This window comes from Lutjanus erythropterus, chromosome 23, assembly GCF_056507025.1.
Source record: "Lutjanus erythropterus isolate fLutEry1 chromosome 23, fLutEry1.hap2, whole genome shotgun sequence".
Taxonomy (NCBI): Eukaryota; Metazoa; Chordata; class Actinopteri; order Lutjaniformes; family Lutjanidae; genus Lutjanus; species Lutjanus erythropterus.
In genome coordinates, this window is record NC_139339.1 from 21,479,957 (window position 1) to 21,507,845 (window position 27,889).

Consider the following 27,889-nt stretch of genomic DNA (forward strand, 5'->3'; position numbering starts at 1 on the left):
TTTACAATGTTACACGCGTCCTTCGCGTCCTGTGCTCCTGTGGAGTTCCTGCAGAGCTTCAGTGAGTCTGAGGGGAGGTCGGCGGTAAACTACTCGCTTCAACCATAGATCGTACATGGGATAGCATTTCAACCTATTTAATACACTGTCTATGCCTCCAAGTCACTAGTTTGCACATGCAGTTACTACACATTGCTCCTTTTAGTCCCGTCCTGTTAGCTCTGTATGCTGTGCTTATTACTGTGGTGAACCTGGTGAGTGGAAACTTTGGTTGTAGCACAGCTTGAAAACAGGAAGACTGACCTCTTGCCTTAAAGATGTGGTAACTGTGAATGCAAAAAAAAACAACAACTTTGTTGAATAGAATGAGAGACGTTCCTCCTTATGGAGCAGGTATTTTAGTCAACACTTCCTCATACTTAAACAACAGAACAGGTCAATTTCCAGTGAATGCAAAAATGACATATATGACCTTTGACCAAGTCATGTATGTAATGTAGCTTAAGCTACTTTACATGACTTTAAATACAATGTAAATCAGCGCTGAATTTTGGGTTCACACAGGGCACAAAGTCTTTGACCCTACCTATCCATCTCTCCCTTGGTCTTGATACTCGGTCACCTACTTCCTCCTTTGCTCCTAATTACTGTGGCCAATTGAGGTCACCGCCTAAAAATAAATGTAAATATTTGTTATAATAAGCTGCTTGCACAAACAACCTATATGGCATTTTGAGTAACAAATCGTCGTTCATTGCTAAGACTAAAGAAAGATCAAAAAAACTTTACCCTACCCTTGGCCAAGTTGTTTTAGTTGCCTCCACTAAGGTTTCATTACCTTAAAGTTTAGTGAGCCCTTATACTAGGAAAAAATCTTTTTGTGGTAGACCAAAGAAATCTTCACTGCCTAACTCACTGACCTTCCTCTGACTGAGTAAAATTTGGACTTGGGGTGAGTCTTCGACACTAACCTGAACCAGCTGTCAACGAAATGCACATTGTATCTTTGTAATTGCACTTGGTTCTCAAAGCCCTCTCTAAATACTCTGCAGAACCTGGTCTGACTCTAGTTGAACATTACTGCACTCCACCAAATAATTTGTGTTCTCTTTGATTTTAAATATCAGCATTACCAGTCATATTGTGGTTCTTGTACCTTTCTCTAATTGTCTTGTCTTGAGAACCTAAATAGACAATGGAGGGAGCACTGAACATGTGTTCACTGTTTCCAAAACAGGACATTCAGTGTCACTTCTTGTTAGCCAATCAAACGCAGTCCTCTCTCTAAAAGATGAGAACATCTGGAGCTCCTCTGCATTCACCAAGACGTGTTGATCACGATGACATCTCTGAAGTTTGCTTTATATCTGACTTGTCTTTGCTTGTGGAGAAAAGGTAAGTTTGGTCTTTTGTGGATGTATTTGTATCCTTATGAGATCCTTATGTTTAGTCATTGTTGGTATCATTTTCAATCATTATGATAAACTTCTACCTTTGCATTCTTTTTGCTCTTTGTCTCTTTTCTATTCAGCTCAGACAAATGATCTTAAAATTTCCTCATCTGTGCATCAAGAGAGTGGTTTTATATCAGCTGATGTTGGTGACAGTGTGACATTACGATGTTTCTATCAAGATGGCCTTGCAACAATGTTTTTCTGGTACAAGCAAACTCTGGGACAGAAACCGAGGCTCCTCTCTACCTTCTACAAACATGATAAAAAGGGCACTTTTGCTGATGAATTCAAGAACAATCAACGCTTCAGACTGGAAGCTATAGAGGGTACAAATCACCTGACAATCTCAAATTTGCTTATCTCAGACTCAGCTACTTATTACTGTGTAGCTTGCTCTGCATACAAGTTTGAATTTGCAGAGGGCACGACTGTCAGTGTAAAGGGTTCAGGTTTGAACGTCCCAGCTTTGGTCCATCAGTCAGAATCTGAGAGCGTCCAGCCAGGAGACTCTGTGACTCTGAACTGTACAGTACACACTGGGACCTGTGATGGAGAACACAGTGTTTACTGGTTCAAAAACTCTGAAGAATCTCATCCAGGACTCATTTACACCCATGGAGGCAGAAATGATCAGTGTGAGAGGAAACCTGACACACAAACACACACCTGTGTCTACAACTTGCCGATGAAGAACCTGAATCTTTCTCATGCTGGGACCTACTACTGTGCTGTTGCCTCATGTGGACACATACTGTTTGGAGACAGGACCAAGCTGGACTTTAAAGGTAAGTACTAAAAGATTTTAGCGGACAAGGAATTAAAAGATTTAAAAAAAATCAAAAGATTTCTGCCAATAGTATTTAAAAGAAAAAAATAATACATAACATAAAGACACAATACTGATATGTCTCTCTTTGATTTCTTGCATGGTTGGTATTTTTGTCATTGTGTGTGTGTGTGTGTGTGTGTGTGTGTGTGTGTGTGTGTCATCATGGTAAAATAGTTTTATGGAGACGTACTATAGCAGGAATGACTACAGAGCGACTGCAATTTACCCATCCGTCGTCACATTTTTAGCTCTATGTTTACCAGCCCGTTTTCTGAGCTTTTTAATACTGCTTCTTTAACTGCTTTTAATCCAAATTTTAACACAGAGGAGCTGGTCTCCATTTTTAACCAACCTGCCAGACTGTTCTGGACTCTGTTGCTCCTTACAAAGTTTAAAAGTCCAAGGGTTCACCACAGCCATGGCTAAATGCATCTATTGCTGAATTGAAAAGAGACTATAGGAGAAAAGAAAGAAAATGGAAGAAAACAGGCATACACATATTTTACGAAATCTGGAAAGAAAAATGATCAAAAAGCAATTAAAGAAGCAAGAACATCTTTTTACTCAACCTTAATTTTAGCAAATCAGTCTAATCCCAGAATTTTATTTTAGGTTATTGACTCTATCACCACCGTCTCTCCCTGTCATTTTCCGGATGCGTCACAAGACGTGTGTGAAGAGTTTTTAAAAATCTTTTCAAACAGAATCAAAACCATAAGGCAACACATCACCCTCCCCAGACTGTATTTTACATACCAGTAGGGAAATTTTTAGTCATTTTACCAAGTTTGAACTGGTTTCAATGTCGTTTTTAACTGAAAAAATCTCTCATATGAAGCTACATGTAGCCTTGATGTCATGCCAACTAAATTTCTTAAAGAGGTTTTAGACACAGTTGGACCCAGTATTTTATTATTAACAACTCCTTAACACAAGGACCTCTTCTTTTAAACATGCTGTCGTTCAACCTCTTTTAAAGAAACCAAACCTTGATTCCTCTGTTCTTAACAATTTTAGGCCAATTTCTAAACTTTCATGTTTATCAAAAGTCTTAGAAATAGTGGTTTCAACCCAGCTTTTAGCTTTTATGTGTCACAACAATCTCTTTGAGAAATTTCACTCAGGTTTTAGACCTTTACACAGTACAGAAACAGTCCTCCTCAAGGTAACCAATGACCTTCTTTTAGCAGCCGACAGGGGAGAGAGCGCAGTTTTAATTCTAACCTAAGTGCAGCTTTTGACACTGTAGGTCATGCCATTTTAAAAGTGACCAGCAAAATCTTAAAATCAATTGTAAAACGTACAGAAAGCCAATGGAGGGAAGCCAGGATTGGGGTGATGTGAAGTCATCTGCTAAAACCAGTAAGAAGCCTAGCTGCTGTGTTCTGGACCAGTTGGAGGCGGGAGAGTGACTTTTGGTGAATACCACACAGGAGTGAATTGCAGTAATTGAGTCTGGAGAATATAAATGAGTGGATGACTGGAATGGTAGTGGGAATGATGGAATTTGGTGGACTGAACAGTATGACTTCTGATTAAGAGTTGTTAAGTTGAAGAAAGTTCAGTGCCATCAACAGTTTATATCACTGAGACAGTCTGACACAGCAGCTAGGCTTCTTGGGTCATCCGGTCTCAGGGGCAGGTACATCTGTGTGTCATCCGCATAACAATGGAAAGACATGTTGCAGTGCTGAATAATCTGGCTGAGCGGGAGCATATAAATGGAAAATAAAATCGGACCTAAAACTGAACCTTGCGGTACACCACAGGCAATCTGGGTTTTGGAAGATGTGTGATTGTCTATGGTGACCGCAAAGGTTCTATCTAAAAGGTAGGAATAAAGCCAGCTAAGTGCAGTGTCCCCAGTGCCAACCCAGGTTCTACGACGGTCAATTAAAGCCCGCCTGGGTCTGGCCCCTAGCTACATAGCTGAAATGTTAACTCCCTACGAGCCAGTACGCAGCCTTAGATCCTTGGGCTGGGGTCTCCTACCTGTTCCAAAGTCAAGGCTTAAATCTAAAGGTGACCGCGTTTTCTCCATTAGGGCCCCTCGACTTTGGAACGACCTGCCCAAGGAGATAAGGCTTGTAAATTCAGTGACATCTTTTAAATCATTTCTTAAAACCCATTTTATAGACTTGCTTTTATGTAATGTATTTGATTTTTAATTTTTTATTTGCACTTAATTATATTGACATTACATGATGTTGTCCTATTTCATTCCTTTATTATTTCTGTTGACTTGACAACATCATGTTATGTCTGTAATCTCTGCCCTCTTCATTTTAACATATTCTTAGTATCATGTTTTTTCTGGTTTTACTGTTCTTATTTCTTTTACTGTGTTTTGTTTTTCTGTTTTAGTGTCTTTGTTTGTGTCTTGTTTTACTTCAGTCTTCATTTACTCCTGGTTGGCCCTCTGTTGTTATTTTGCTTCCTTGGTATCCTACTCTTGTGCTCTTTTACTTTGTCTGTCAAAGCACTTTGCCAACTCTGTTTTTATATATATATATACCATATATTTATACCATAAAAGCTTTAAAGTATATCGCCATATATTTTTTTATGTCTGTGGATAGATAATGTCAATGAGATAATGGATTGGATGAGAGCCATTCCTCTGGGAAGGGACAGGAGTATTTTTGCGGGAGCAAGACAGGACGAGTGAAAGTTCACACCATATCACCGACCGAAACGTTGATCGGACTAATTTCTGTCTTCAGCTGCTCTTAACGTCTCCTGATGTCTGTCTGTCTGCAGATGAGGCGAACAATTCCGACACCCTTGTGTATTTCTTGAGTGGAGCGTTGGCATTCACCATCATCCTGGTTGTTTTAATGGCTGCTTCACTGTACAAGATGAAGAAGAGAAACAGCTGCCAATGTACAGGTAACTGGTACCGTTTGTAACTGGCTGCTTGTGTTCACTGAAGATGCTTTTAAATCAGCAGCTTTGTCTGTCTTTCACAGCAGAGTCTTCAAGAGTTTCAGCTTCGACCACAACAAATGCAGAGGTGAATATCATCTATTTACTGTAAAATAACTGTGAAGTTACCATTGTAATACACTTAACATGACAACAATTAGTTATTTTGTGGATTTCATCGATGTACTGCATTGTGATTCATTAATGTATATTTTGTTACCAGGGTATCCGAGATGCAGACAACCTCCATTATGCTGCTCTAAATGTTAACCCGCCCAACAGACCAAGAAGACAGAAGAACAACACCAAGAATGAATGTGTGTACTCCAGTGTGAGGCAGTAAAACTGGACGTTTCATCTGTAATTTGTTTTCCTGTAAGATTTAACACTGTTAACAGCTGTTAAAATGAAGTGATGTTGATTTTCTTTGAATAAAAATTGTTTTGACAGGATGATGCACATACTATATAATGAATATAAAGCCTAATTTTTCAGTTAACTACTTGACCAAGCTTGTGACAGTGCTGCTGTCTTTCATGTTTCTCTGTGTGGGCAAAGGTGCCATATTTCCAGTATCACAACTGTACTGTTGTATTGCTTTCACATTGCTGGACAGATGAAAATACAAGATGAATACTCTCTGCTGAAGTGTTTACTGTCTGCTGCACATTGCTACAAACCCACTTATGTTAGTATCTTCGTATAGTTTCACTTGTGGTCTGCAATTTATCTTTCAAGTTGATTTATCCTCACTTTTGCTTCTCAACCTGTCTTCAACAGTGACACACAGAGGACCCAACCTTTGTTGACTGTTTATTGTAAGCTAGGCCTGATTATTGTCTCTGTCCATGTTGTTAGCAAATTGCTAATTTTGCTATCTGCTATTGTTTGGGGTGAATAAATACACTTGCACAAGTAACGTGAATAACTATAAATGTTCCCAAAATGAGTCAGACAAACCTGTGCAGGTAATGTGAGGCAAAAAATTGCTGTGCTTTATGTGAACACACTGTAACACCCAGTTAGCTTACAGGGTGTAGCTATTTTTTGACTGTCAATTGCAGGTTGCAGCACAAAACTTAAGGATAAAAAGAGTAGCGGGTCTTAGTGGGATACATTATTAGAAGAGTAATGTCAAAGAACAGCGGAGTAATTGGGCTAATCATTTGACTCTGAACATGAGGCAGTCATTTCACTGAGATCTGTTGACCTTGCCGACATTTTGTGTACTTCTTTTCATTGCTGCAGCCTTTGTGGTTTTCAACAGGATGTGGAGGTGTTTGCACAGAGAGGGCAGTCAAACTAAAAACAGCCCTGCCTTAAAACCATGCAGCTGGCTGCATTTATAGGTGTGTGTTGTTTAAAGTGCAGATGGGACAATGAAATAAGATCCAGAAAGTCCAGTTGGGGAAACAAACTGATGCATTTAAAGGCTCATCAGAAGCCAAAACACTGCACAGTAGTTTACAATATTTTTAATACTCTGACAAAATTTTACAACTCTGTAAAATGATCACAGTTGCAATTTTCTTATCTTTTATCATGGCAATAATGTATAAAGTAATATAGCAGGAATGTGTGCTTGAATGTATGTTACTGGCCAGTGTAGCATCATGCTTGTTGATGCTGGAGTGCAACTTCTTTTTCCTGAGACAACCATGTTCAAATTCAGAGGAATGAGAGGGCTGCATTTTGAATATAGAATATTGATATTTTATGATATTTCTGTGTGACCCACGGCCTCATCTATTTGACTGGTAAAAGCCAGGCGATTACCACCAGAAGTTCAGTAAATTGAACTTTCAGCAGCAGATCAAAATCTGTGCGCATTCACATGGGTGGCAACCACTTCTTACCCTTGCCTTCCTTGCCTTGACTGAAAGTGCTCCCCCCCCCCCCCCGCCTTTCCCTCATTAAAATTATAGGAGGTGGCGAGTGTGAAAAGGCCTTTACGTATTTTCAGCTGAGGTTAAACAGCACAAATCAAAGTAAGCGGGAGTATTCATGATTCTCACAATATGATATACAGTATGCTATCTTACTTTTTCTGCCGTACTTAATTCATGGTTTACTGTGTTTTGGAAGTTTAAAATATAATTTTACAAGTCAAGATGAGTGCAATTTGTCGTAGGTTTGTTGTAGTTTAGTTTCGTTTTAGTCGCAGTCTGTTTTACGAGAAACAGCAAACTTCTTGACTTGTAAAAATATCGTTTCAATTGACTGATATCATATGTGAAATTCGTGGCACAATTCAAACGGGATCAAAAAATTGTGTCAAGCCATTGACCACTGTGATTTTTTCCAAAGTAAGGTTGCATTCAGGTCCATCGGAAGGAGTGCAGCTTGCCACTTAAGTACATATTTCCTATGACAGAAATACACTCACTCACTCAGGCACTGGAAAAGGAAGAATGGGGTTTGGATTAAACAGCAGTGGACCTTGAGGTGATCAACCATCCTCAAAGTATCTTTCAACCACCCAGTTAGATCAGCTGGATGGACCTCTGTGGTCCACCCCTACAAGAGTGGAGGTGAGCTGAGCTATAAGAGCCATGCTACTCAAACTTGGACTTAAGGCTGCTCCTGGAGCTGAGGCTGACCAAACAATGGGAAACCAGAGACTGTTGTGCTCATGTCTTACAGAGACCTGCATCCGGATCTAGCTATTACACTAAACTAGCAGGCCGTGTTCCAAGCCAATAGGTGCAACATGCAAGACTCTGGCAGGATGAGGGGAGGAGGGTTCATTGATGTGTTTACATCGACGATGGTTTGTGCAAAAACATAGTCAAAGTTGGTGTTTCCGATGTTAAACTTTCAGTGGAAAGATGTCAACCATATTATTACAGCTATCTTGTTGTTGCTGCTTATATTCAACCTGACCCAAAGTCCAATGAAGTAACTCAGTAACTCAGCGCGACCAGTGGAGATTGTTAAAGTTCCACTAACATTAACATGACCCCCACATGCGTTGTTTCTAACTGAAACAAGATCTCAGACTGAATCAGTTGTTGCTAACTTGCCGCCTTTAGCGAAGATATCAAAGTTATAGAAACACTGCCTCGCAGTTGCACGTCTCCACCAAGTTATTTTGAAAACTTGATCTTGGACCACCAAAATTTCTTCAGTTCATGTTTGAGTCCAAGTGAACATTTGTGTCAAATTTGCAGAAATTTCCTAAAGGCATTCTTGAGATATTGCGTTCATTAGAATGGGACGACATGAAAACATATTGCCTCTGGCCATAAAAACATAATAAAACTTTTTCAAGAAGTCTGAATCACAGAGGTCCTTCAGCATACAGTCATGAATGTACACACACAAAAAAAAAATAGGTTGATCCATTTTATTTTAGACATTTTATTTTAGAATCTATCCTATTCTATTCTAAATTTAATTATCTTTATATATGTTTATGTGTGTGTAGCATGAGGAAACTATATTTTAATTTCTTTCTTTCTTAGATTACCTTGATACCTTGATCTTCTTCATATGTAAAGGTTGTTCATTTTGCTGTGTTTCCTCACACTGTGAGGAATATTTAGGTGCTTCAGATACTGCTCACTTTGTGATTCTTTTTTTGCAACAGAAATTAACAATTGACACTGTAGGTGGCAGTGAGCAAGTGATCACTGATGTCTGATTGGCCAATCAACACAGACTTGTCTCTGAAGAGTGAAGACTGTATCGAAGTCCTTTTCATTTCTCAAGACATTTCAACACGATGACACCTCCAAAGTTTGTTTTCTATCTGACATGTCTGTTCTTGGGGAAAATAGGTGAGTTTATCAAAGAACTTTCTTTTAATGTATAGTCACCCTTTATTCAACTACTTTTTCCTAGTTAATGAAAACATTTCAGTCACATAAAAACTATTCTGTATCTGCTTTGTCTCCCTTTTCACTTCAGCTCAGATGAAACAGACTATGACTGTGCTTCAAGAGAGTGGCTTCATATCAGCTAATGTTGGTGACAACTTGACTTTACGATGTTTCTGTGAGGGTGATGCTTTAAAGTATTTCTGGTATAAGCAAACTCTGGGACAGAAGCCAAGGCTTGTCTCTGTTACCAAGAAGTTCGATAAAGACGGCACTTTTGATGATAAATTCAAAGACAACCCAAGGTTCAAACTGGAAACTAGAGTTGGTATAAATCACTTAAAAATCTCAAATGTAAACCTTTCAGATTCAGCTACTTACTACTGTGCATGCAGTTCCTCATTTGTGCTTGAATTAGCTGCGGGCACTATTGTCAGTGTAAAGGGTTCAGGTTTGAACGTCCCAGCTTTAGTCCATCAGTCAGAATCTGTGACCGTCCAGCCAGGAGACTCTGTGACTCTGAACTGTACAGTACACACTGGGACCTGTGATGGAGAACACAGTGTTTACTGGTTCAAAAACTCAGGACTCATTTACACCCATGGAGGCAGGAGTGATTCATGTGAGAGGAAAGACAACACGCAAACACACATCTGTGTCTACAACTTGCCAATGAGGAGTGTGGATCTTTCTCATGCTGGGACCTACTACTGTGCTGTTGCCTCATGTGGACACATACTGTTTGGAAACGGGACCAAGCTGGAATTTGACGGTAAGTAACTTTCCAGCAGATGTTTTCTGCTTATATGAGTAGCGTAAAGGTGATGGTTGATACCCCTTGACAGAGTGTTTACCTTCTTACTGGAGGGCAATTTATCACCCCCTTTGTGCACAAAAATATATGTTTCTAATGATGAAACTGTCACTACCCACATACTTCCATGTGTCCTTTATGCTAGCACATATGTTAAACAACACATCCACAAAAGGGCAGCACTCAGAGTCAAAAGTTGCCCTGACATTGCAAGAAACATCCTGGTGATATAAAGCGATATTAACACAACTCTCCAAAAAGTGGTGGAAACATTGGGACAATACACCAATGACATTTAAAATAAAGTGTTGGCAATGGCACTATGGAATTTCACCAGGTTGCTATGGTACATGGGACATTGCAGCTACATCACATGTTGCAAAAACTACGCTGCTACGATGTTCCTTCAATAACTTGTGTTGGTGTTAATAATGACTGCTCTGTTTCATCCATATCCTTAAGCTTTTGGAAAATGTGTAGAAATACTTGGACTTGGGGGAAACTTGGGAAACAAACTTGGGGAAAAAACACAAAACATACTGAAAGCTGTGATTCTGATGTCTGTGTCTCTACAGATGAGGCGGACTCTCTTGTCTTGGTGTATATATTGAGTGCAGCTTTGACGTTCACCACCATCCTGGCTGTTTTACTGACTTTCTCAGTGTGCATGATGCATAACAGCTGCAAATATACGGGTAAGTGCTACTTTGTGTATGTGACAGCTCGAATTCATTGAATTTGGCTTTTGAATTAATGCATTTTCTTTATTTCTCAGAGTCTCAAGCAAGATTTGCAGCTTCCTCCTCAGCAAATGCAGAGGTGAATATTTTATATCTTTAATTTAATTGTCTGGTTTGTATTCAATGACTTTTTCATGGCACAATCAAACAAATCTTGGGGACATAGTGTTAATTTATATCATATCATACCATATACCATATCATGTTCTGCTTATAGGCTGTATATTTTTTGTTACCAGGGTCACACAGATGCAGATGACCTCCATTATGCTGCTTTAAGTGTTCACACAGCCAACAGACAAAGAAGACAGAGGAACAACACCAAGACTGAATGTGTGTACTCCAGTGTGAAGCAGTAAAACTGGACATTATACAGCTCTGCTTTTTCAATAAAATTAGATTTGTGTATCTTCCTTTCAAGTAGGATGTCTCCACAGTCTCACTTTTTTGTATTAAATGATATCGTGCAAGTGACTCATGGTCTTCAGATATTTTTTAACATATTAAAAAAGGATGATAATAAATCAGATGGAACTTTAGAACACTCACAGTGTCACAGTGTGTGTGTGTGTGTGTGTGTGTGTGTGTGTGTGTGTGTGTGTGTGTGTGTGTCGGTGTGTTCAATCCATAACAGTAGTACCTTTCAATGTGTGGTGGCATCATGTGCAGAGGAGAGAGCATGTGACTACCCTCATCCACCTCAGGCCAGTAGCACCGTTATCAATAACAAGGACCACGGTACAACAGAGAACACTTTCTTAAATTAAAAGATGAATTAAAAAAAAAAGCAATGAATCACAATTAATGATCATGAGATCAGAGGAACCCAGATCCTGCACAGGAAAAGAAAGAAAAAAATGAAAGCTGTTTTTTGTCTGGTGCACATGATAGACAGGAAAGAACGCTCTGTCTTAAAGAGGCATAGCAAAAACCAGTCAAGGAAAAAGTTTTTGTGGGTTATGGAACAACAAGGGTAGTGATAAGACAGGGTCTCTCCCCAGACTTGGAGTTTTAGTTGGTGTACTTTCTGTATTTTCCATTCAAGTGACAAAGCCCTATGGCCCTCTCTGACACGAGCACAGGAGAACGTTTTTAAATCATGACCACAATCTTTTCCTAACATTAACCTCATGGTTATAACTTGTACACCTACCTATACTGTCATTTTAAGTGAATGATGATGAAGGTCCAGAGTAGTTGCTTTAATGCAAATAATTACATATGAGGACCCACTATGTGTTTTGTCACTGGCAACACTTCATTGGAAGGGGTGTGTGTAAGACTGTTGTCTTAACTATATCATAACTACTGTCATTAACAAAAAAGGAGACGTTATGAATGGTTATGATTGTTGTCATTAGGTGTCATTCAGTCAGTCACGTAATTTTTAATTCAAAGTTAACAATATTTGAGATGTTTTTGTTCTGACAATTTGACATTAACCATGACAACATAACCTGTCACAACTTGACATTATCAAACTGTTCAGCTTAATGTTTTAACAATATTGTACTGTCACATGTGGTTGGTTTTGACACTGGTTGTCAGATAGGAGTTAGCCAGTGTACTTGTTGCTAAAGTAAGCTAATCGCTAGCTGCTGAACTGTCACTGATGTTAGCTAGTTAGCCCAATAAGCTGTGGAGCTAGATAGCTAGATCCAGAAGATGTTAAAAATTGTTTAAAAAAAACAGTGTTTTTTTTTGTTCTGAGCTGATGATGGAAGTAGCTACACATGAGATCTTGCTTCTTTCATCTCTGTAAAGACTCGCACATGCATCGTGCCGTGAATTGCATATGACCAGTGAACACAGCATCAGAGACCGACATGACGAGTTTGACGACAGGGAAAACAGCACCAAGGGGGTTTGCTTGTTGGGTTTGGCTCTGGGCACCCCAGGAAGGACTCAGCTAATAGGCGGGTAACTCGAATTACTGTTCAGCAGATAGTGGTTAGCCTACTTCAGCAAAAAGTAAACTAGCTAATCGCTGTCTGTCCATCAGGTTACTCTGTACACTTCCTCAGTTCTCTCTGTTGTCAAACTGGCCCCACAACATTTAATGGCGTCTTTATAACCAAATAAGTCCTAATGGTAAAATTTTACCCGAGGTCAAGAGAGTTATTCATATCACCGTTACAGTGTAATAAAACCTACCGCCATCTCTTAAAAGTTTGGTAATGTCAAGTTCTTTTGACAAAGACAATGACAGGCTATGTTGTCTGGGTTAATGTCAAATTTTCATAAGAGATATTTTGTTTTTGAGGGAGGAGACAGTGTCTTAAAGCCATGGAGCAAAAGCCTGTATGTGGTTGACAACACAGATTGCAAGATCTGCACCAATATGTAGCACTTACATCATAAATCCCTCCACCCAGAGGTGAGTATTTATAGTATACCTACAATACCTCTGGCTGGCATAAAAACAGGATGTTGGTCCTGACTGCAGTGCTGATCAGGTCTTAGTGGGGTGTGTTACTGGAGTATTCATACAAACAGCGGTGGTTATGCATAGCAAAATGCTTCATTTTGGCATTGCTCCAACAAAAAATGCATGAAGTAAATGAAGCAGTCATTACATTCAGACGTTTTTCACTTTTACCCACATGCCTTCGCTCTGTATCTTTGTCAGTGAAGCAGCTGCTGCGGCTTTCAGCAGGATGTAGAAGTGGTTGAACTCCCACATAGATACTCCTCAAGCCAAAGACCACAAAAACATCCAAATACAATGGAGACATAATTGATCAAACAGCAAAGGCAAATACACACACTACTACAACTAATATCATTAATACAAGTAATAAAAATAATACTACCAAAATCTTTGAAGACTTCTGAGAAGAGTTCTGAGTCTGAGTTTAGAGTACAACTTACAAATCCAAAAAAATGTATAGATTATAGTTGCATTGGAGATTTTGGAACATGAGAACATCAGACTACAAAGAGTCTGCATAGGTAGAGACAATCTGACATTTAAATGTTACCGTTATTATTATTATTAGCCCTAACCCCTTACCCTAACCCTAATAAAAAATGAGATGGAAGCTCCTAGGCAAGTGATGTAAAGTCATTTAAACTTTATTTTTCAAGGCTTGCCGAAATTCTCTGAAAGCATACATACAAGATAGGTAAATTCTCATACCTGTATGTTACTGTATCTAATGGACACAATAATAGTCAATCGTTTACAACTGTTGAATATAAGTGGACTCTGCATCAAAACTTGTGTATAATCTGTGAACCTTTACTCCCCAATTTTCAAATAGTATAACAAGATGAGGAGCAATCATTTAATTCATATCTCTTTCAACATGTAAATCTCCTCAAGACCCTCAAAGAACTTGACACTATAGATGACACTGAACATGTGACCATGTTTCCTCAGAAGGATATACAGTGTCACACCAGGCTGGCCAATCAAACGCACTCTTGTCTCTTAAGAGTGAAGAAAGTATCGAGGTTCTTTTCATTCAACACAAGAATCTGAACACAATGACATCTCCAAACTTTGTCTTCTATCTGACCTGTTTGTTCTTGGGGAAAGTGGGTGAGTTGTGTTTTTGTGGCTCCAGTATTTATCTTTTAGTTTCTAACAACACTTCATGGAAAAGATTCTAGTATCTTTAATGCAATAATTATGCTAAATTCTGGATTTAACTGTGTTTGCTTTGTCTCTCATTTCACTTTAGCTCAGATGACAAATCTGAAATTTTCCACCGTTCGTCAAGAGAGACATTTTGTATCAGCTAATGTTGGAGACGATGTGACTTTGCCGTGTATCTATGAAGGCGATGAATCAGCATGGCTTTACTGGTATAAGCAACCTCTGGGACAGAAACCAAGGCTGATCTCTACCTTTTATATTTATGATACAAAAACTACTTTTTATGATGAATTCAAGGACAATTCACGCTTCACACTAAGTATTGACAACAGGACAAATTACTTGAAAATCTCTGATTTAATAGTGTCAGACTCAGCTACATACTACTGCGCCAAGAGCTATACATTTGTCATGGATTTTGCAGAGGGCACTTCAGTCAGTGTAAAGGGTTCAGGTTTGAACGTCCCAGCTTTGGTCCATCAGTCAGAATCTGAGAGCGTCCAGCCAGGAGACTCTGTGACTCTGAACTGTACAGTACACACTGGAACCTGTGATGGAGAACACAGTGTTTACTGGTTCACAAACTCTGAAGAATCTCATCCAGGACTCATTTACACCCATGGAGGCAGAAATGATCAGTGTGAGAGGAAACCTGACACACAAACACACACCTGTGTCTACAACTTGCAAATGAAGAACCTGGATCTTTCTCATGCTGGGACCTACTACTGTGCTGTTGCCTCATGTGGACACATACTGTTTGGAAATGGGACCAAGCTGGACGTTGAGCGTGAGTAATTTTCTAGCTTCACTGATCTGATTTGATGAATAGTATTTATGGTTACGTTCGGATTAAACTTTGTATGAGTGTAGAGATTAAAGCTGACAGTTCTGTTTTGTCTGGTGTCTGTCTCTCTGCAGATGAGACAGACTCTCTTGTCTTGGTGTATTTTTTAAGTGGAGCTTTGACATTCACCACCATCCTGGTTGTTTTACTGGTTTTCTTCGTGTGCTGGATGATCAAGAGAAACAGCAGCCGATGTACAGGTAACTGGTGCTATAATATAACTGGTAATATAATATGATAATGAATCAGTTGTTTGAATCTCAAGATATTTTTCAGTGAATCAAGAGTGACGCTAACTTGTTCACTGATGCCCTTTTAACTAACCCTATTTTACCTATAAAGTCTTGCATGACAGAGGCCTTTCTACAACTCAACCAGGACAAAACTCAGGTCTTAATTTTTGGTCCTGAAGCTCAGAGAGAGAAACTTGATGCCAAGCAGCAAACACAGGCACTAAACCCTTCTTAACATGTGAAAAACATCAGAGTTATCTTTGATTCAAATCTTAGTTCGAACTGCATATTAGAAATACAATCAAAACTGGCTGTAATCATCTTCATCGACAGAGTGTGACTGTTTCTCTCTCAAGCCAACACAGAGACACAAATACATGCTTTTATTACCTGCTGAATGAAATGACTGTTGTGATGCTCTACTTTCTGATCTTCCTAAGAAAAACATTGTTTGTTGTATGAAGCACGTTGTGTTACATTTTGTTTGTATTAAAGTGCCATATAAATAAAGACTGATTAATTAATTGATTGATCAAATGTAATAATCAGCCCTGTGAGAAAAGCAACACTTTGGCACTTGTGTCACCTCAGTACTGTTCTCTCAGTGTGCTCTCTGCACTGACCTGAAGGTTTACCATGGGCTGCACAAATCACTCATTCACCCACAATTAACCCACAAAACCCCCATGAAATGACTTATTTCAATATCAGAAGAGTCTAGAAGAGCTGCACGATTAAATTATTTTCACATTCAAGCTGAATCTCTGGGTGTCGGGGCCGGTGTGAGCTCTAGGTGTCTGACTTGGTGACATGAGTAACTTTAAAACCTGATTCTTTTTAGTGAGTGACTTGTACAGACTTGATTCAGTAACAATAATTGTTCTTCCATACCTTTTGAATAAAAGAATAATTTCTGTGTTTCACAACCAGAGTGTCAAGCAAGATCATCGTCTCCATCCACAGCAAATTCAGAGGTAAAGTTTATCTTAATAAACCATTTATTACCATTAAACAATTACTACACATAAATACACTAAATATTTTATGGATACTATTTCAAATTTCTGTCAGGACTGATATCTTAATCCACATTTACATATTTTGTTACCAGGCTCACAGAGATGCAGACAACCTCCATTATGCTGCTTTAAATGTTAACCTGCCCAACAGACCAAGAAGACAGAGGAACAACACCAAGGATGAATGTGTGTACTCCGGTGTGAGGCAGTAGAACTGCACATAGTACAGCTCCACTTTTACAATAAAATTAGATTTGTGTATCTTCATATGGTCTGCAGTCACAAGCTCACATTAATGATGATGCACCTCATGATTTACATTCAGTTGAAACATTCAGTATCAGTGCAAGAAGTGTGTCGCTAAGTAAGGTGTGAGAGTCGGGGTGGTCGAGAGCCGTGCTGGGAGGATTATGTTGAACCAAACCAATTCATGTGTGTGCTTTTGTATGTCCATTCTATGTCATTTGTCATCAAATAAAGCTAATGTCTTTATGGGACACTTTGCTCTTGAGACAAAATGTGTGTGTGTGTTCATTCCCTAGCAGTACTTCCTCTGACTTCATCACTTGTGAGTGTGTATCAGAAAAGAATTTGACTGATCTCACACATGATAATAAGAGGCCTACTTAGTTGAAATACTGTTTAGTGTCCGACTTAGAACCACAAAAACAATGGATAGATTAAAGTTGCATTGGGAATTTTGGAACATGAGAACATGAGACACCAAAGTGTTCTAACAAGCAGATACAATCTGACATTTAAAGCTTACCATTATTATTGTTGATAACAAAAAATGAGAGTGAATCTCTAAGGCAAGTGATTTAATGTCTTTTAAGCTTCACTTTTCGTGGAGTAGTTTGCCAAAATTCTCCCAAATTATACATTTCATCTGACACCTTGACAACTGGTATTGAGCTATTGGCACTAGAACGCCCTTGTCATGGTTTTGGATTTTGTTGGTTATTTCCTGTTTTATTTTGGTAGTTTCTGGTCCTCCCTTGTGTGTTTTCTTTTTACTGCGCCACAGAGGTTTTGCTGCCTAGTGCCATGGCCTTCATCTCCCCTGTTCCGGTGGGGCCGCCACCACCATCTCCTGTCCCGGCGGCGGCAGCAGTAAAAACAAAACACACAAGGGAGGACCAGAAACTACCAAAATAAAACAGGAAATAACCAACAAAATCCAAAACCATGACAACCCTTGAACTTCCAAATACATATAATCCTGTTAAAATACAAATCATCACATCTGTCAGTTCATGACTTTTCCTAAAGTAGATTTGTGGGTCTGGGATGAAAAGAAAAAAAAAAATACCACCATTTCTCCTACAACTGCAGAGGGGTCATTTTGATTTTTTCGCACCACATCGGGTTGCTTAGCAACTCCATTGTTTACTCAAGACGTCTTTTTCATTACAAGACAGCACAGCAGCCTATGGTTACAGTAGGTTATATTTATCTTACTAAAAGATAGAAAAGAAACAGGCTGAATCAAAAGAAAGTGTTAGAGACACTGGCAGCTTCAGGACCTGAGAGAGGAGGGAGACTCTGATGAGGGAGAGACATCGATGTCATCGACCCTTAAATTTCACCTGACCAGTCATCTTCATCTGAGGAGGAGTACGAGCCTTCACCCCATTAAAAAGAAAAAAGGGCACTGACAGGTAGGTTCCTGCCTGTAGCATAAACTAAACATCACAATATAATGTGTTCTACAATTAGTCTCAGTAGAGCAACCAGCTGCTCTACACGGGTCACAACCACAGGACTCTTTTACAGTGTGCTGTGAAAGTCTGTGGAGTGTGTGCTGATTGTGAGGTTTGTGTGTGTGAGAGAGAGAGAGAGAGAGTGAGACAGAGAGAGAGGTGTGTGTGTGTGTGTGTGTGTGTGTGTGTGTGTGTGTGTGTGTGTATGTGTGTGTGTGTGCGAGTGTGTGTGTGTGAGTGAGACAGGAAGCCAGGTGATCCTTGTCCTACTGAAGCTCCAGTTCCATTTAGTTTTCACTTCTTCTGTCAACAGCAACATTAAGCATAATTGTGTATCTTAAACTTAATAAGCTGAATTCTCTCAAATCCTTCTTATTATTCAAAGTTAACAACTTCAATAAATGACCCCTGTTGTGATTGCAGATGCTGTTGCTCATCAGGGAGTAAAACTGACCCTGCAGTGGTTTTAGGGGGTGTTGGAATGATGGTGTTTCTAGTGTTAGAGCTGAATGTGAATCTGGATGTTAAGAGTCAGTTAGAGACTCTACTTCATGCAGATGCATCAACATGGTCTAAAATATTTTTCAGTTTTATGAATACTCATTACTGATGCCTGACAGCTAGGTAAAATTATTATACCTGCATTTTGCTGCATCTTCTGAACTCAATAGTCCATCCTTTACAAATGTCGAGTATAATTAGACTTTGTGCATCAATGTACTGTCTATATTTTTATTTTCTCCAAATTTCAAATATCATACCAAGGTGAGGAGCCATTTTTGATTCACACATCTCACACCGTGTGAACCTGTTCTGAAACCAAATTTGATACTATAGATGACACTGAACATGTGACCATGTTTCCACAGAAGGATATACAGTGTCACATCAGGCTGGCCAATCAAACGCACTCTTGTCTCTTAAGAGTGAAGAAAGTATTGAGGTTCTTTTCATTCAACACAAGAATCTGAACACAATGACATCTCCAAACTTTGTCTTCTATCTGACCTGTTTGTTCTTGGGGAAAGTGGGTGAGTTGTGTTTTTGTGGCTCCAGTATTTATCTTTTAGTTCATAACAACACTTAATGGAAAAGATTCTATTATCTTTAATGCAATAATTATGCTAAATTCTGGATTTAACTGTGTTTGCTTTGTCTCTCATTTCACTTTAGCTCAGATCACAAATGTCAAAATGTCCTTGTCTGTTCATCAAGAGAGACATTTTGTATCAGCTAATGTTGGAGACGATGTGACTTTGCAATGTCTGTATAAAGGCGATGGATCAGCATGCCTTTCCTGGTATAAACAACCTCTGGGACAGAAACCAAGGCTGATCTCTACCTTCTATTCCAATGATGATAAACCAGGATTTTATGATGAATTCAAGAACAATCCACGCTTCACACTGGATACTGGAAGAAGTAAAAATCACTTAACGATCTCAGATTTACACATTTCAGACTCAGCTACTTACTACTGTGCAATAAGTAGATCATTTGTAAAATTTGAGTTTGCAGAGGGCACTTTAGTCAGTGTAAAGGGTTCAGGTTTGAACGTCCCAGCTTTGATCCATCAGTCAGAATCTGAGAGCGTCCAGCCAGGAGACTCTGTGACTCTGAACTGTACAGTACACACTGGAACCTGTGATGGAGAACACAGTGTTTACTGGTTCAAAAACTCTGAAGAATCTCATCCAGGACTCATTTACACCCATGGAGGCAGGAATGATCAGTGTGAGAGGAAACCTGACACACAAACACACACCTGTGTCTACAACTTGCCGATGAAAAACCTGAATCTTTCTCATGCTGGGACCTACTACTGTGCTGTTGCCTCATGTGGACACATACTGTTTGGAGACGGGACCAAGCTGGAGGTTGAAGGTAAGTAACTTTCTAGAAGAGGTCGTCTCATTTGATAAATACACGATTAGTTCCTAATCAGAACTAACATGAACACAGACATAAAAGCTGAAAGCTGTGTCTGATGTCTGTCTCTAAGCAAATGAGGTGGACTCTCTCATCTTGATATATTTATCTTTTAGTTAATAACAACCCTTCACAGAAAAGATTATAGTATTTTTAATGTAATAATTCTGCTAAATTCTGTGAGATTTAACTTTGTGTTTGTTTTTTCTCTCATTTCACTTTAGCTCAGATGACAAATGTCAAAATGTCCTCATCTGTTCGACAAGAGAGACTTTTTGTATCAGCTAATGTTGGAGACGATGTGACTTTGCAATGTCTTTATGTAGATGAAGACTCAACATGGCTTTACTGGTTTAAGCAACCTCTGGGACAGAAACCAAGGCTGATCTCTACCTTTTACATTTATGATACAAGAACTACTTTTTTTAATGAATTTAGGAACGACCCACGCTTCACACTGGATGCTGGAAGAAGTAAAAATCACTTGAAGATCTCAGATTTACACATTTCAGACTCAGCTACTTATTACTGCGCAAATAGCTCTAAACTTGTTATGGATTTTGCGGAGGGCACTTTAGTCAGTGTAAAGGGTTCAGGTTTGAACGTCCCAGCTTTGGTCCATCAGTCAGAATCTGAGAGCGTCCATCCAGGAGACTCTGTGACTCTGAACTGTACAGTACACACTGGGACCTGTGATGGAGAACACAGTGTTTACTGGTTCAGAAACTCTGAAGAATCTCATCCAGGACTCATTTACACCCATGGAGGCAGAAATGATCAGTGTGAGAGGAAACCTGACACACAAACACACACCTGTGTCTACAACTTGCAAATGCAGAACCTGGATCTTTCTCATGCTGGGACCTACTACTGTGCTGTTGCCTCATGTGGACACATACTGTTTGGAAACGGGACCAAACTGGACGTTGAAGGTAAGTAACTTTCTAGAAGAGGTCGTCTGATTTGATTAACTTTATATGAGTGTAGAGATAAAAGCTGACAGTTCTGTTTTTTCTGGTGTCTGTCTCTCTGCAGATGAGACAGACTCTCTTGTCTTGGTGTATTTTTCAAGTGGAGCTTTGACATTCACCACCATCCTCGTTGTTTTACTGGTTTTCTTCGTGTGCTGGATGATCAAGAGAAACAGCAGCCGATGTACAGGTAACTGGTGCTATTTGTTCTTGTGATGTTCAACATAATGAATCAATTGTTTTGATCTCAAGATATTTTTAAGTGAATCAGGAGTGACGCTAACTTGTTGACTGACTCACACCTCCTGTCTGTTACTATTTATGAGAAAGCTGCAAGGACGAGGTGAGATCAACAGTTTTTGCGGAAATGTATCAGGAGACATGGCACAAATTTCCATACTTATGCTGATGATACACATCTGTACATTACTGTTTACTCCTGATGACTCAGGGCCAGTTGATGTCCTTTTTAACCACATTGTGGATATAAAGTCCTGCATGACAGAGGACTTTCTGCAACTCAACCAGGACAAAACTCAGGTCTTAATTTTTGGTCCTGAAGCTCAGAGAGAGAAATTTGATGCCAAGCAGCAAACACAGGCACTAAACCCTTCTCAACATGTGAAAAACATCAGAGTTATCTTTGATTCAAAACTTAGTTTTCAAACACATATTAGAAATATAACCAAAACTGAATTTGATCATCTTCATCGACAGAGTGTAACTGTTTCTCTCTCAAGCCAACACAGAGACACAAATACATGCTTTTATTAAACTGCTGAATGAAATGACTATTGTGATGCTCTACTTTCTGATCTTCCTAAGAAAAACATTGTTTGTTGTATGAAGCATGTTGTGTTACATTTTGTTTGTATTAAAGTGCCATATAAATAAAGACTGATTAATTAATTGATTGATCAAACATAATAATTAGCCCTGTGAGAAAAGCAACACTTTGGCACTTGTGTCACCTCAGTACTGTTCTCTCAGTGTGCTCTCTGCACTGACCTGAAGGTTTACCATGGGCTGCACAAATCACTCATTCACCCACAATTAACCCACAAAACCCCCATGAAATGACTTATTTCAATATCAGAAGAGTCTAGAAGAGCTGCACGATTAAATTATTTTCACATTCAAGCTGAATCTCTGGGTGTCGGGGCCGGTGTGAGCTCTAGGTGTCTGACTTGGTGACATGAGTAACTTTAAAACCTGATTCTTTTTAGTGAGTGACTTGTACAGACTTGACGCAGTACAAATAGTTGTTCTTCCTTACCTTTTGAATAAAAGAATAATTTCTGTGTTTCACAACCAGAGTGTCAAGCAAGATCATCGTCTCCATCCACAGCAAACTCAGAGGTAAAGTTTATCTTAATAAACCATTTATTACAATTAAACAGTTACTACACATAAATGCATTAAATATTTTATGGATACTATTTTAAATTTGTATCTTAATCCACTTTTACATATTTTGTTACCAGGCTCACAGAGATGCAGACAACCTCCATTATGCTGCTTTAAATGTTAACCTGCCCAACAGACCAAGAAGACAGAGGAACAACACCAAGGATGAATGTGTGTACTCCAGTGTGAGGCAGTAGAACTGCACATATTACAACTCCACTTTTACAATAAAATTAGATTTGTGTATCTTCATGTGGTCTGCAGTCACAAGCTCACATTAATGATGATGCACCTCATGATTTACATTCAGTTGAAACATTCAGTATCAGTGCAAGAAGTGTGTCGCTAAGTAAGGTGTGAGAGTCGGGGTGGTCGAGAGCCGTGCTGCGAGGATTATGTTGAACCAAACCAATTCATGTGTGTGCTTTTGTATGTCCATTCTATGTCATTTGTCATCAAATAAAGCTAATGTCTTTATGGGACACTTTGCTCTTGAGACAAAATGTGTGTGTGTGTTCATTCCCTAGCAGTACTTCCTCTGACTTCATCACTTGTGAGTGTGTATCAGAAAAGAATTTGACTGATCTCACACATGATAATGAGTGCATTGAATCCTACAGTATCTTTGTCTAATTATATAACCTGACAGCTGAGACTGTACCTACAGTAAGAAGGGACAGATATTATAGACGTCTGACACCCTTTCAGAAACATGATATTCTGAATTATTATAATTATTATTGTTGGTAAAAATGAGATTGAATCTCTAAGGCAAGTAATTTAATGTCTTTTAAGCTTCATTTGTCATGGAGTAGTTTGCCAAAATTCTTACAAATCATACAGTTCAGCTGACACTATGACAACTGATATCGAGTCATTCCCCTCCTCCCACCCCCAAATGCTTATAATTCTGTTCAAATAAAAATCCCCACATCTGTCAGTTCATGACTTATCCTGAAATAGATTTATTAATCATGCTGTGAATTATGGGGGGGCATTTCTACCTAGAACTACAGAGGGGTCATTTTGATTTTCTCGCACCACATCAGCAACGGCATTGTTTACTCAAAACTTCTTTTTCATTACAAGACAGCACAGCAGCCTATGGTTACAGTAGGTTATATTTATCTTACTAAAAGATAGAAAAGAAACAGGCTGAATCAAAAGAAAGTGTTATGTGTCGATGTGACCGACATTTCAATTTCACCTGACCAATCATCTTCATCTGAGGAGGAGTACGAGCCTTCACCCCATTAAAAAGAAAAAAAAGCACTGACAGGTAGGTTCCTGCCTGTAGCATAAACTAAACATCACAATATAATGTGTTCTACAATTAGTCTCAGTAGAGCAACCAGCTGCTCTACACGGGTCACAACCACAGGACTCTTTTACAGTGTGCTGTGAAAGTCTGTGGAGTGTGTGCTGATTGTGAGGTTTGTGTGTGTGTGTGTGTGTGAGAGAGAGAGAGAGAGAGAGAGAGAGAGAGAGAGAGAGAGAGAGAGAGAGAGAGAGAGAGAGAGAGACAGAGAGAGAGAGGTGTATGTGTGTGTGGGAGTGAGAAAAGGGAGCCAGGTACATCTGTTCCTGACCCTGCAGTGGTTTTAGGGGGTGTTGGAATGATGGTGTTTCTAGTGTTAGAGCTGAATGTGAATCTGGATGTTAAGAGTCAGTTAGAGACTCTACTTCATGCAGATGCATCAACATGGTCTAAAATATTTTTCAGTTTTATGAATAGTCATTACTGATGCCTGACAGCTAGGTAAAATAATTATACCTGCATTAAGCTGAATCTGCTGAACTCAATAGTCCATCCTTTACAAATGTCGAGTATAATTAGACTTTGTGCATCAATGTACTGTCTATATTTTTATTTTCTCCAAATTTCAAATATCATACCAAGGTGAGGAGCCATTTTTAATGTATACATTTCTCAGCATGTGAATCTGTTCTGAAACCAAATTTGATACTATAGATGGCAGTGAACATGTGACCATGTTTCCACAGAAGGATATACAGTGTCACACCAGGCTGGCCAATCAAACGCACTCTTGTCTCTTAAGAGTGAAGAAAGTATTGAGGTTCTTTTCATTCAACACAAGAATCTGAACACAATGACATCTCCAAACTTTGTCTTCTATCTGACCTGTTTGTTCTTGGGGAAAGTGGGTGAGTTGTGTTTTTGTGGCTCCAGTATTTATCTTTTAGTTTCTAACAACACTTCAAGGAAAAGATTCTAGTATCTTTAATGCAATAATTCTGCTAAATTCTGGATTTAACTGTTTGCTTTGTCTCTCATTTCACTTTAGCTCAGATGACAAATGTCAAAATGTCCTTGTCTCTTCGTCAAGAGAGACATTTTTTATCAGCTAATGTTGGAGACGATGTGACTTTGCCATGTGTCTATGAAGATGAAGACTCAGCATGGCTTTACTGGTACAAGCAACCTCTGGGACAGAAACCAAGGCTGATCTCTACCTTTTACATTTATGATACAAGAACTACTTTTTATAATGAATTCAAGGACAATTCACGCTTCACACTAGGTATTGAGAACAGGACAAATTACTTGAAAATCTCTAATTTAAACATTTCAGACACAGCTACTTATTACTGCGCCAGTAGCTCTACATTTGTCCTTCATTTGGATTTTGCGGAGGGCACTTTAGTCAGTGTAAAGGCTTCAGGTTTGAACGTCCCAGCTTTGGTCCAGCAGTCAAAATCTGAGAGCGTCCATCCAGGAGACTCTGTGATTCTGAACTGTACAGTACACACTGGGACCTGTGATGGAGAACACAGTGTTTACTGGTTCAAAAACTCTGAAGAATCTCATCCAGGACTCATTTACACCCATGGAGGCAGAAATGATCAGTGTGAGAGGAAACCTGACACACAAACACACACCTGTGTCTACAACTTGCCGATGAAGAACCTGGATCTTTCTCATGCTGGGACCTACTACTGTGCTGTTGCCTCATGTGGACACATACTGTTTGGAAACGGGACCAAGCTGGACTTTGAGCGTGAGTAATTTTCTAGCTGAGCTCATCTGATCTGATCATTAGTTATTTATGTTTTCTCTCCGATTAAACTTTGTATGAGCACAGAGATAAAAGCTGACAGTTCTGTTTTTTCTGGTGTCTGTCTCTCTGCAGATGAGACAGACTCTCTTGTCTTGGTGTATTTTTTAAGTGGAGCTTTGACATTCACCACCATCCTGGTTGTTTTACTGGTTTTCTTCGTGTGCAGGATGATCAAGACAAACAGCAGCCCATGTACAGGTAACTGGTGCTATTTGTTCCAGAGATAATGAATCAGTTGTTTGAAACTTGAGATTCTAATTACTGTATAAATCATCCCTGTGAGAAAAGCATAAAACTCAGCGCAGAATCCCTGAGCTGAAGATCTGTCTTGGGCTCCACAAATCACTCACTTAGCCACAAGTTTCATGCCACAGTCAGTAACCACCTGAATAAGCATCATAACCCCTGTGAAATGGTGTATTTCAATATCAGAATTTGACCCATCTGGTCTAATAACATTTGGAAAGTCCAGATGAGCTGCATGATTAAATTAATTTATCCCATTTAAGTTGGCAGAGGGGGGCGACATGGTGCAGTGATTACCACTGCCGCCTCACAGCAAGAAGGTCCTGAGTTCGATCCCCCGGCTTGCTGGGGCAGGCCCTTTCTGTGCAGAGTTTGCATGTTCTCCCTGTGTCTGCATGGGTTCTCTTTGGGTTCCCCAGCTTCCTCCCACAGTCCAAAGACATGCATGCTAGGTTAACTGGTGACTTTGAATTGCCCGTAGGTGTGAATGTGAGTGTGAGTGGTTGTCTGTCTCTGTGTGTCAGCCCTGCGATGAACTGGCGACTTGTTCAGGGTGAACCCTGCCTCTCACCCAATGTCAGCTGGGATAGACTCCAGCAGCCCGCGACCCTTACAGAATAAGTGGTTACAGAAAATTAATGAATGAGTGAAAGTTGGCAGAGGGCAAAACTGAAAGTTGCTCGGCCAGCTGAAGCTCTGGGTGCCGGTGTGGGCTCAGGGTGTCTGACCTGGTGACATGAGTAACTTTAAAACCTGATTCTTTTCAGTGAGTGACTTGTACAGGCTGGATTCAGGAAAAATATAGTTCTACTTCCCACCTCTAATTTGTATCTGGCATCTTGTGTTCACTAAACATACCTTTTGAATAAAAAATAATTTCTGTGTTTCATAACCAGAGTGTCAAGCAAGATCGTCTCCGTCCACAGCAAATTCAGAGGTAAAATTTATCTTAATAATCCAATTATTACCAATAAATTGTATGTTTATTACACATCCACTAATATTTCAAATTTCTGTCAGGACTGATGTCTTAATCCACTTTTACATATTTTGTTACCAGGCTCACAGAGATGCAGACAACCTCCATTATGCTGCTTTAAATGTTAACCTGCCCAACAGACCAAGAAGACAGAGGAACAACACCAAGGATGAATGTGTGTACTCCAGTGTGAGGCAGTAGAACTGCACATATTACAGCTCCACTTTTATAATAAAATCAGATTTGTGTATCTTCATGTGGTCTGCGGTCAAAAGATGCAGTCCAATGTTTCTAGGAATTATGTTCACATTAATGAAGATTCACATCACAATTTACATTCAGTTGAAACATTCAGTACCAACGAGAGAAGTGTGTTGCAAAGTCAGGTGTGAGAGTTGGGTACTCAATAGCTGTGCCATGAGGATTATGTTCAACCAAACCAATTCATGTATGTGCTTTTCTTTGTCCATTCTATGTTATTTGTGATCAAATAAAGTTAATGTATTCATGGACTTTGTGTGTGTTCATTCTGTGGCAGCAGCTCCTCTGGTTTTATCCTTTTTGAGTGTGTATCAGAAAAGCAAAGCCATTTGATAAAAACTCACAATCTTAACAGTACAGCATCATCAAGTTCATGAGAACTATGACAGATTATTGTCATGTACGTGTCCTCAGGCTGGTACTTTTATTAAATATGAAGTTTGGGTCAGATTTGACCATGTATACTCAAGTTACAACAACTTCCTGTGTCATGGCGAAACATCACGCCATGGACACACCATTAAACTAAATGTCAGTCCTTTAATAACTTTTCAAAACAAAAGATTGCCCACACCAGTTTTGAAGTCAATTGGATTAATCCTGAAGGAGTTTTGCAAAATCAGGAAGTCACAACAAATTACCACTAAATTCAAAATGGCTGCTCTTTAAGGGGTGTGGTTGAGTTATTTTCCCACTCCAATACTGAAGACATGGAAGTGCTATGTGCAAAACCCATATCAGATGAGTTTTCAAGCACATTGAGCCCCCTGATTTTAATTAATTTAAGGAATAATAACAACCAGAGCAGTTTCAATAAGATCCTCACACCGAGGTCGGTGGTCAGGCCCTAATTATCAACAGAAAGTGAAGGAAATATCTCCATAAGTTAGCATGCTAATCAGCTAGCCCTGGTCTGTCTTGTCTTGTAATACTACTTTATACGTCAAGAGGTGATAGTCTGACAGCTGAGGTCTCCCCCTGTAGTTTCAGCTGGGAGACGTGTTCTAGCTGTGAGTTTGCTACGTTCCACAAG

General features: G+C 39.4%; 5 protein-coding genes across 15 annotated transcripts; all 5 read left to right on the forward strand.

The window, feature by feature from the left end:
- The first annotated feature begins 1,305 nt into the window (after positions 1-1,305).
- Positions 1,306-5,983, forward strand: LOC146306123 (uncharacterized). The gene is made up of 5 exons (XM_084711671.1): positions 1,306-1,395; positions 1,532-2,239; positions 5,044-5,172; positions 5,253-5,296; positions 5,432-5,983. Exons 1-5 carry the CDS (start codon positions 1,341-1,343, stop codon positions 5,549-5,551), a joined length of 1,056 nt encoding a protein of 351 aa, XP_084567797.1. The 5' UTR covers positions 1,306-1,340; the 3' UTR covers positions 5,552-5,983.
- A 2,946-nt stretch (positions 5,984-8,929) lies between these two features.
- Positions 8,930-10,939, forward strand: LOC146306124 (hemicentin-1-like). 7 transcript variants are annotated; one of them, XM_084711679.1, is made up of 5 exons: positions 8,930-8,968; positions 9,084-9,798; positions 10,416-10,535; positions 10,616-10,659; positions 10,820-10,939. In XM_084711679.1, exons 1-5 carry the CDS (start codon positions 8,933-8,935, stop codon positions 10,937-10,939), a joined length of 1,035 nt encoding a protein of 344 aa, XP_084567805.1. In that variant the 5' UTR covers positions 8,930-8,932. The 7 variants fall into 7 exon arrangements, with proteins under 7 accessions (XP_084567805.1, XP_084567799.1, XP_084567802.1 ...); XM_084711673.1 differs by having other exon boundaries at positions 8,933-9,016; positions 9,123-9,798; XM_084711676.1 differs by having other exon boundaries at positions 8,933-9,016; positions 9,153-9,798.
- Positions 10,940-14,031: 3,092 nt separating this feature from the next.
- LOC146306125 (immunoglobulin kappa light chain-like) lies at positions 14,032-16,728 on the forward strand. The gene is made up of 5 exons (XM_084711672.1): positions 14,032-14,124; positions 14,267-14,971; positions 15,103-15,228; positions 16,192-16,235; positions 16,373-16,728. The coding sequence occupies exons 1-5, from the start codon at positions 14,070-14,072 to the stop codon at positions 16,490-16,492; spliced, it is 1,050 nt and encodes a 349-aa protein (XP_084567798.1). The 5' UTR covers positions 14,032-14,069; the 3' UTR covers positions 16,493-16,728.
- A 2,231-nt stretch (positions 16,729-18,959) lies between these two features.
- Positions 18,960-22,732, forward strand: LOC146306126 (immunoglobulin kappa light chain-like). The gene is made up of 5 exons (XM_084711824.1): positions 18,960-19,014; positions 20,137-20,844; positions 20,948-21,073; positions 22,199-22,242; positions 22,368-22,732. The coding sequence occupies exons 1-5, from the start codon at positions 18,960-18,962 to the stop codon at positions 22,485-22,487; spliced, it is 1,053 nt and encodes a 350-aa protein (XP_084567950.1). The 3' UTR covers positions 22,488-22,732.
- Positions 22,733-24,368: 1,636 nt separating this feature from the next.
- Positions 24,369-26,990, forward strand: LOC146306127 (immunoglobulin kappa light chain-like). 5 transcript variants are annotated; one of them, XM_084711809.1, is made up of 6 exons: positions 24,392-24,456; positions 24,597-25,310; positions 25,443-25,575; positions 25,659-25,684; positions 26,543-26,553; positions 26,677-26,990. In XM_084711809.1, exons 1-6 carry the CDS (start codon positions 24,402-24,404, stop codon positions 26,794-26,796), a joined length of 1,059 nt encoding a protein of 352 aa, XP_084567935.1. In that variant the 5' UTR covers positions 24,392-24,401; the 3' UTR covers positions 26,797-26,990. The 5 variants fall into 5 exon arrangements, with proteins under 5 accessions (XP_084567937.1, XP_084567935.1, XP_084567933.1 ...); XM_084711811.1 differs by lacking the exon at positions 25,659-25,684 and having other exon boundaries at positions 24,369-24,456; positions 25,443-25,568; positions 26,513-26,553; XM_084711807.1 differs by lacking the exon at positions 25,659-25,684 and having other exon boundaries at positions 25,443-25,584; positions 26,526-26,553.
- Positions 26,991-27,889: the final 899 nt, after the last annotated feature.

Coding starts and splice junctions, on each gene's coding strand:
- LOC146306123 (XM_084711671.1), top strand. CDS start 1,341: ATGACATCTCTGAAGTTTGCTTTATATCTGACTTGTCTTTGCTTGTGG. Junction 5,173..5,252: donor AAACAGCTGCCAATGTACAG/GTAACTGGTACC, acceptor TGTCTTTCACAG/CAGAGTCTTCAAGAGTTTCA. Junction 5,297..5,431: donor CGACCACAACAAATGCAGAG/GTGAATATCATC, acceptor TTTTGTTACCAG/GGTATCCGAGATGCAGACAA.
- LOC146306124 (XM_084711673.1), top strand. CDS start 8,933: ATGACACCTCCAAAGTTTGTTTTCTATCTGACATGTCTGTTCTTGGGG. Junction 9,017..9,122: donor TCAAAGAACTTTCTTTTAAT/GTATAGTCACCC, acceptor ACTTCAGCTCAG/ATGAAACAGACTATGACTGT. Junction 10,660..10,819: donor CCTCCTCAGCAAATGCAGAG/GTGAATATTTTA, acceptor TTTTGTTACCAG/GGTCACACAGATGCAGATGA.
- LOC146306125 (XM_084711672.1), top strand. CDS start 14,070: ATGACATCTCCAAACTTTGTCTTCTATCTGACCTGTTTGTTCTTGGGG. Junction 14,125..14,266: donor TTTGTTCTTGGGGAAAGTGG/GTGAGTTGTGTT, acceptor ATTTCACTTTAG/CTCAGATGACAAATCTGAAA. Junction 16,236..16,372: donor CATCCACAGCAAATTCAGAG/GTAAAGTTTATC, acceptor TTTTGTTACCAG/GCTCACAGAGATGCAGACAA.
- LOC146306126 (XM_084711824.1), top strand. CDS start 18,960: ATGACATCTCCAAACTTTGTCTTCTATCTGACCTGTTTGTTCTTGGGG. Junction 20,845..20,947: donor GACCAAACTGGACGTTGAAG/GTAAGTAACTTT, acceptor GTCTCTCTGCAG/ATGAGACAGACTCTCTTGTC. Junction 21,074..22,198: donor AAACAGCAGCCGATGTACAG/GTAACTGGTGCT, acceptor TTTCACAACCAG/AGTGTCAAGCAAGATCATCG.
- LOC146306127 (XM_084711808.1), top strand. CDS start 24,402: ATGACATCTCCAAACTTTGTCTTCTATCTGACCTGTTTGTTCTTGGGG. Junction 24,466..24,596: donor GGGGAAAGTGGGTGAGTTGT/GTTTTTGTGGCT, acceptor ATTTCACTTTAG/CTCAGATGACAAATGTCAAA. Junction 26,554..26,676: donor CGTCCACAGCAAATTCAGAG/GTAAAATTTATC, acceptor TTTTGTTACCAG/GCTCACAGAGATGCAGACAA.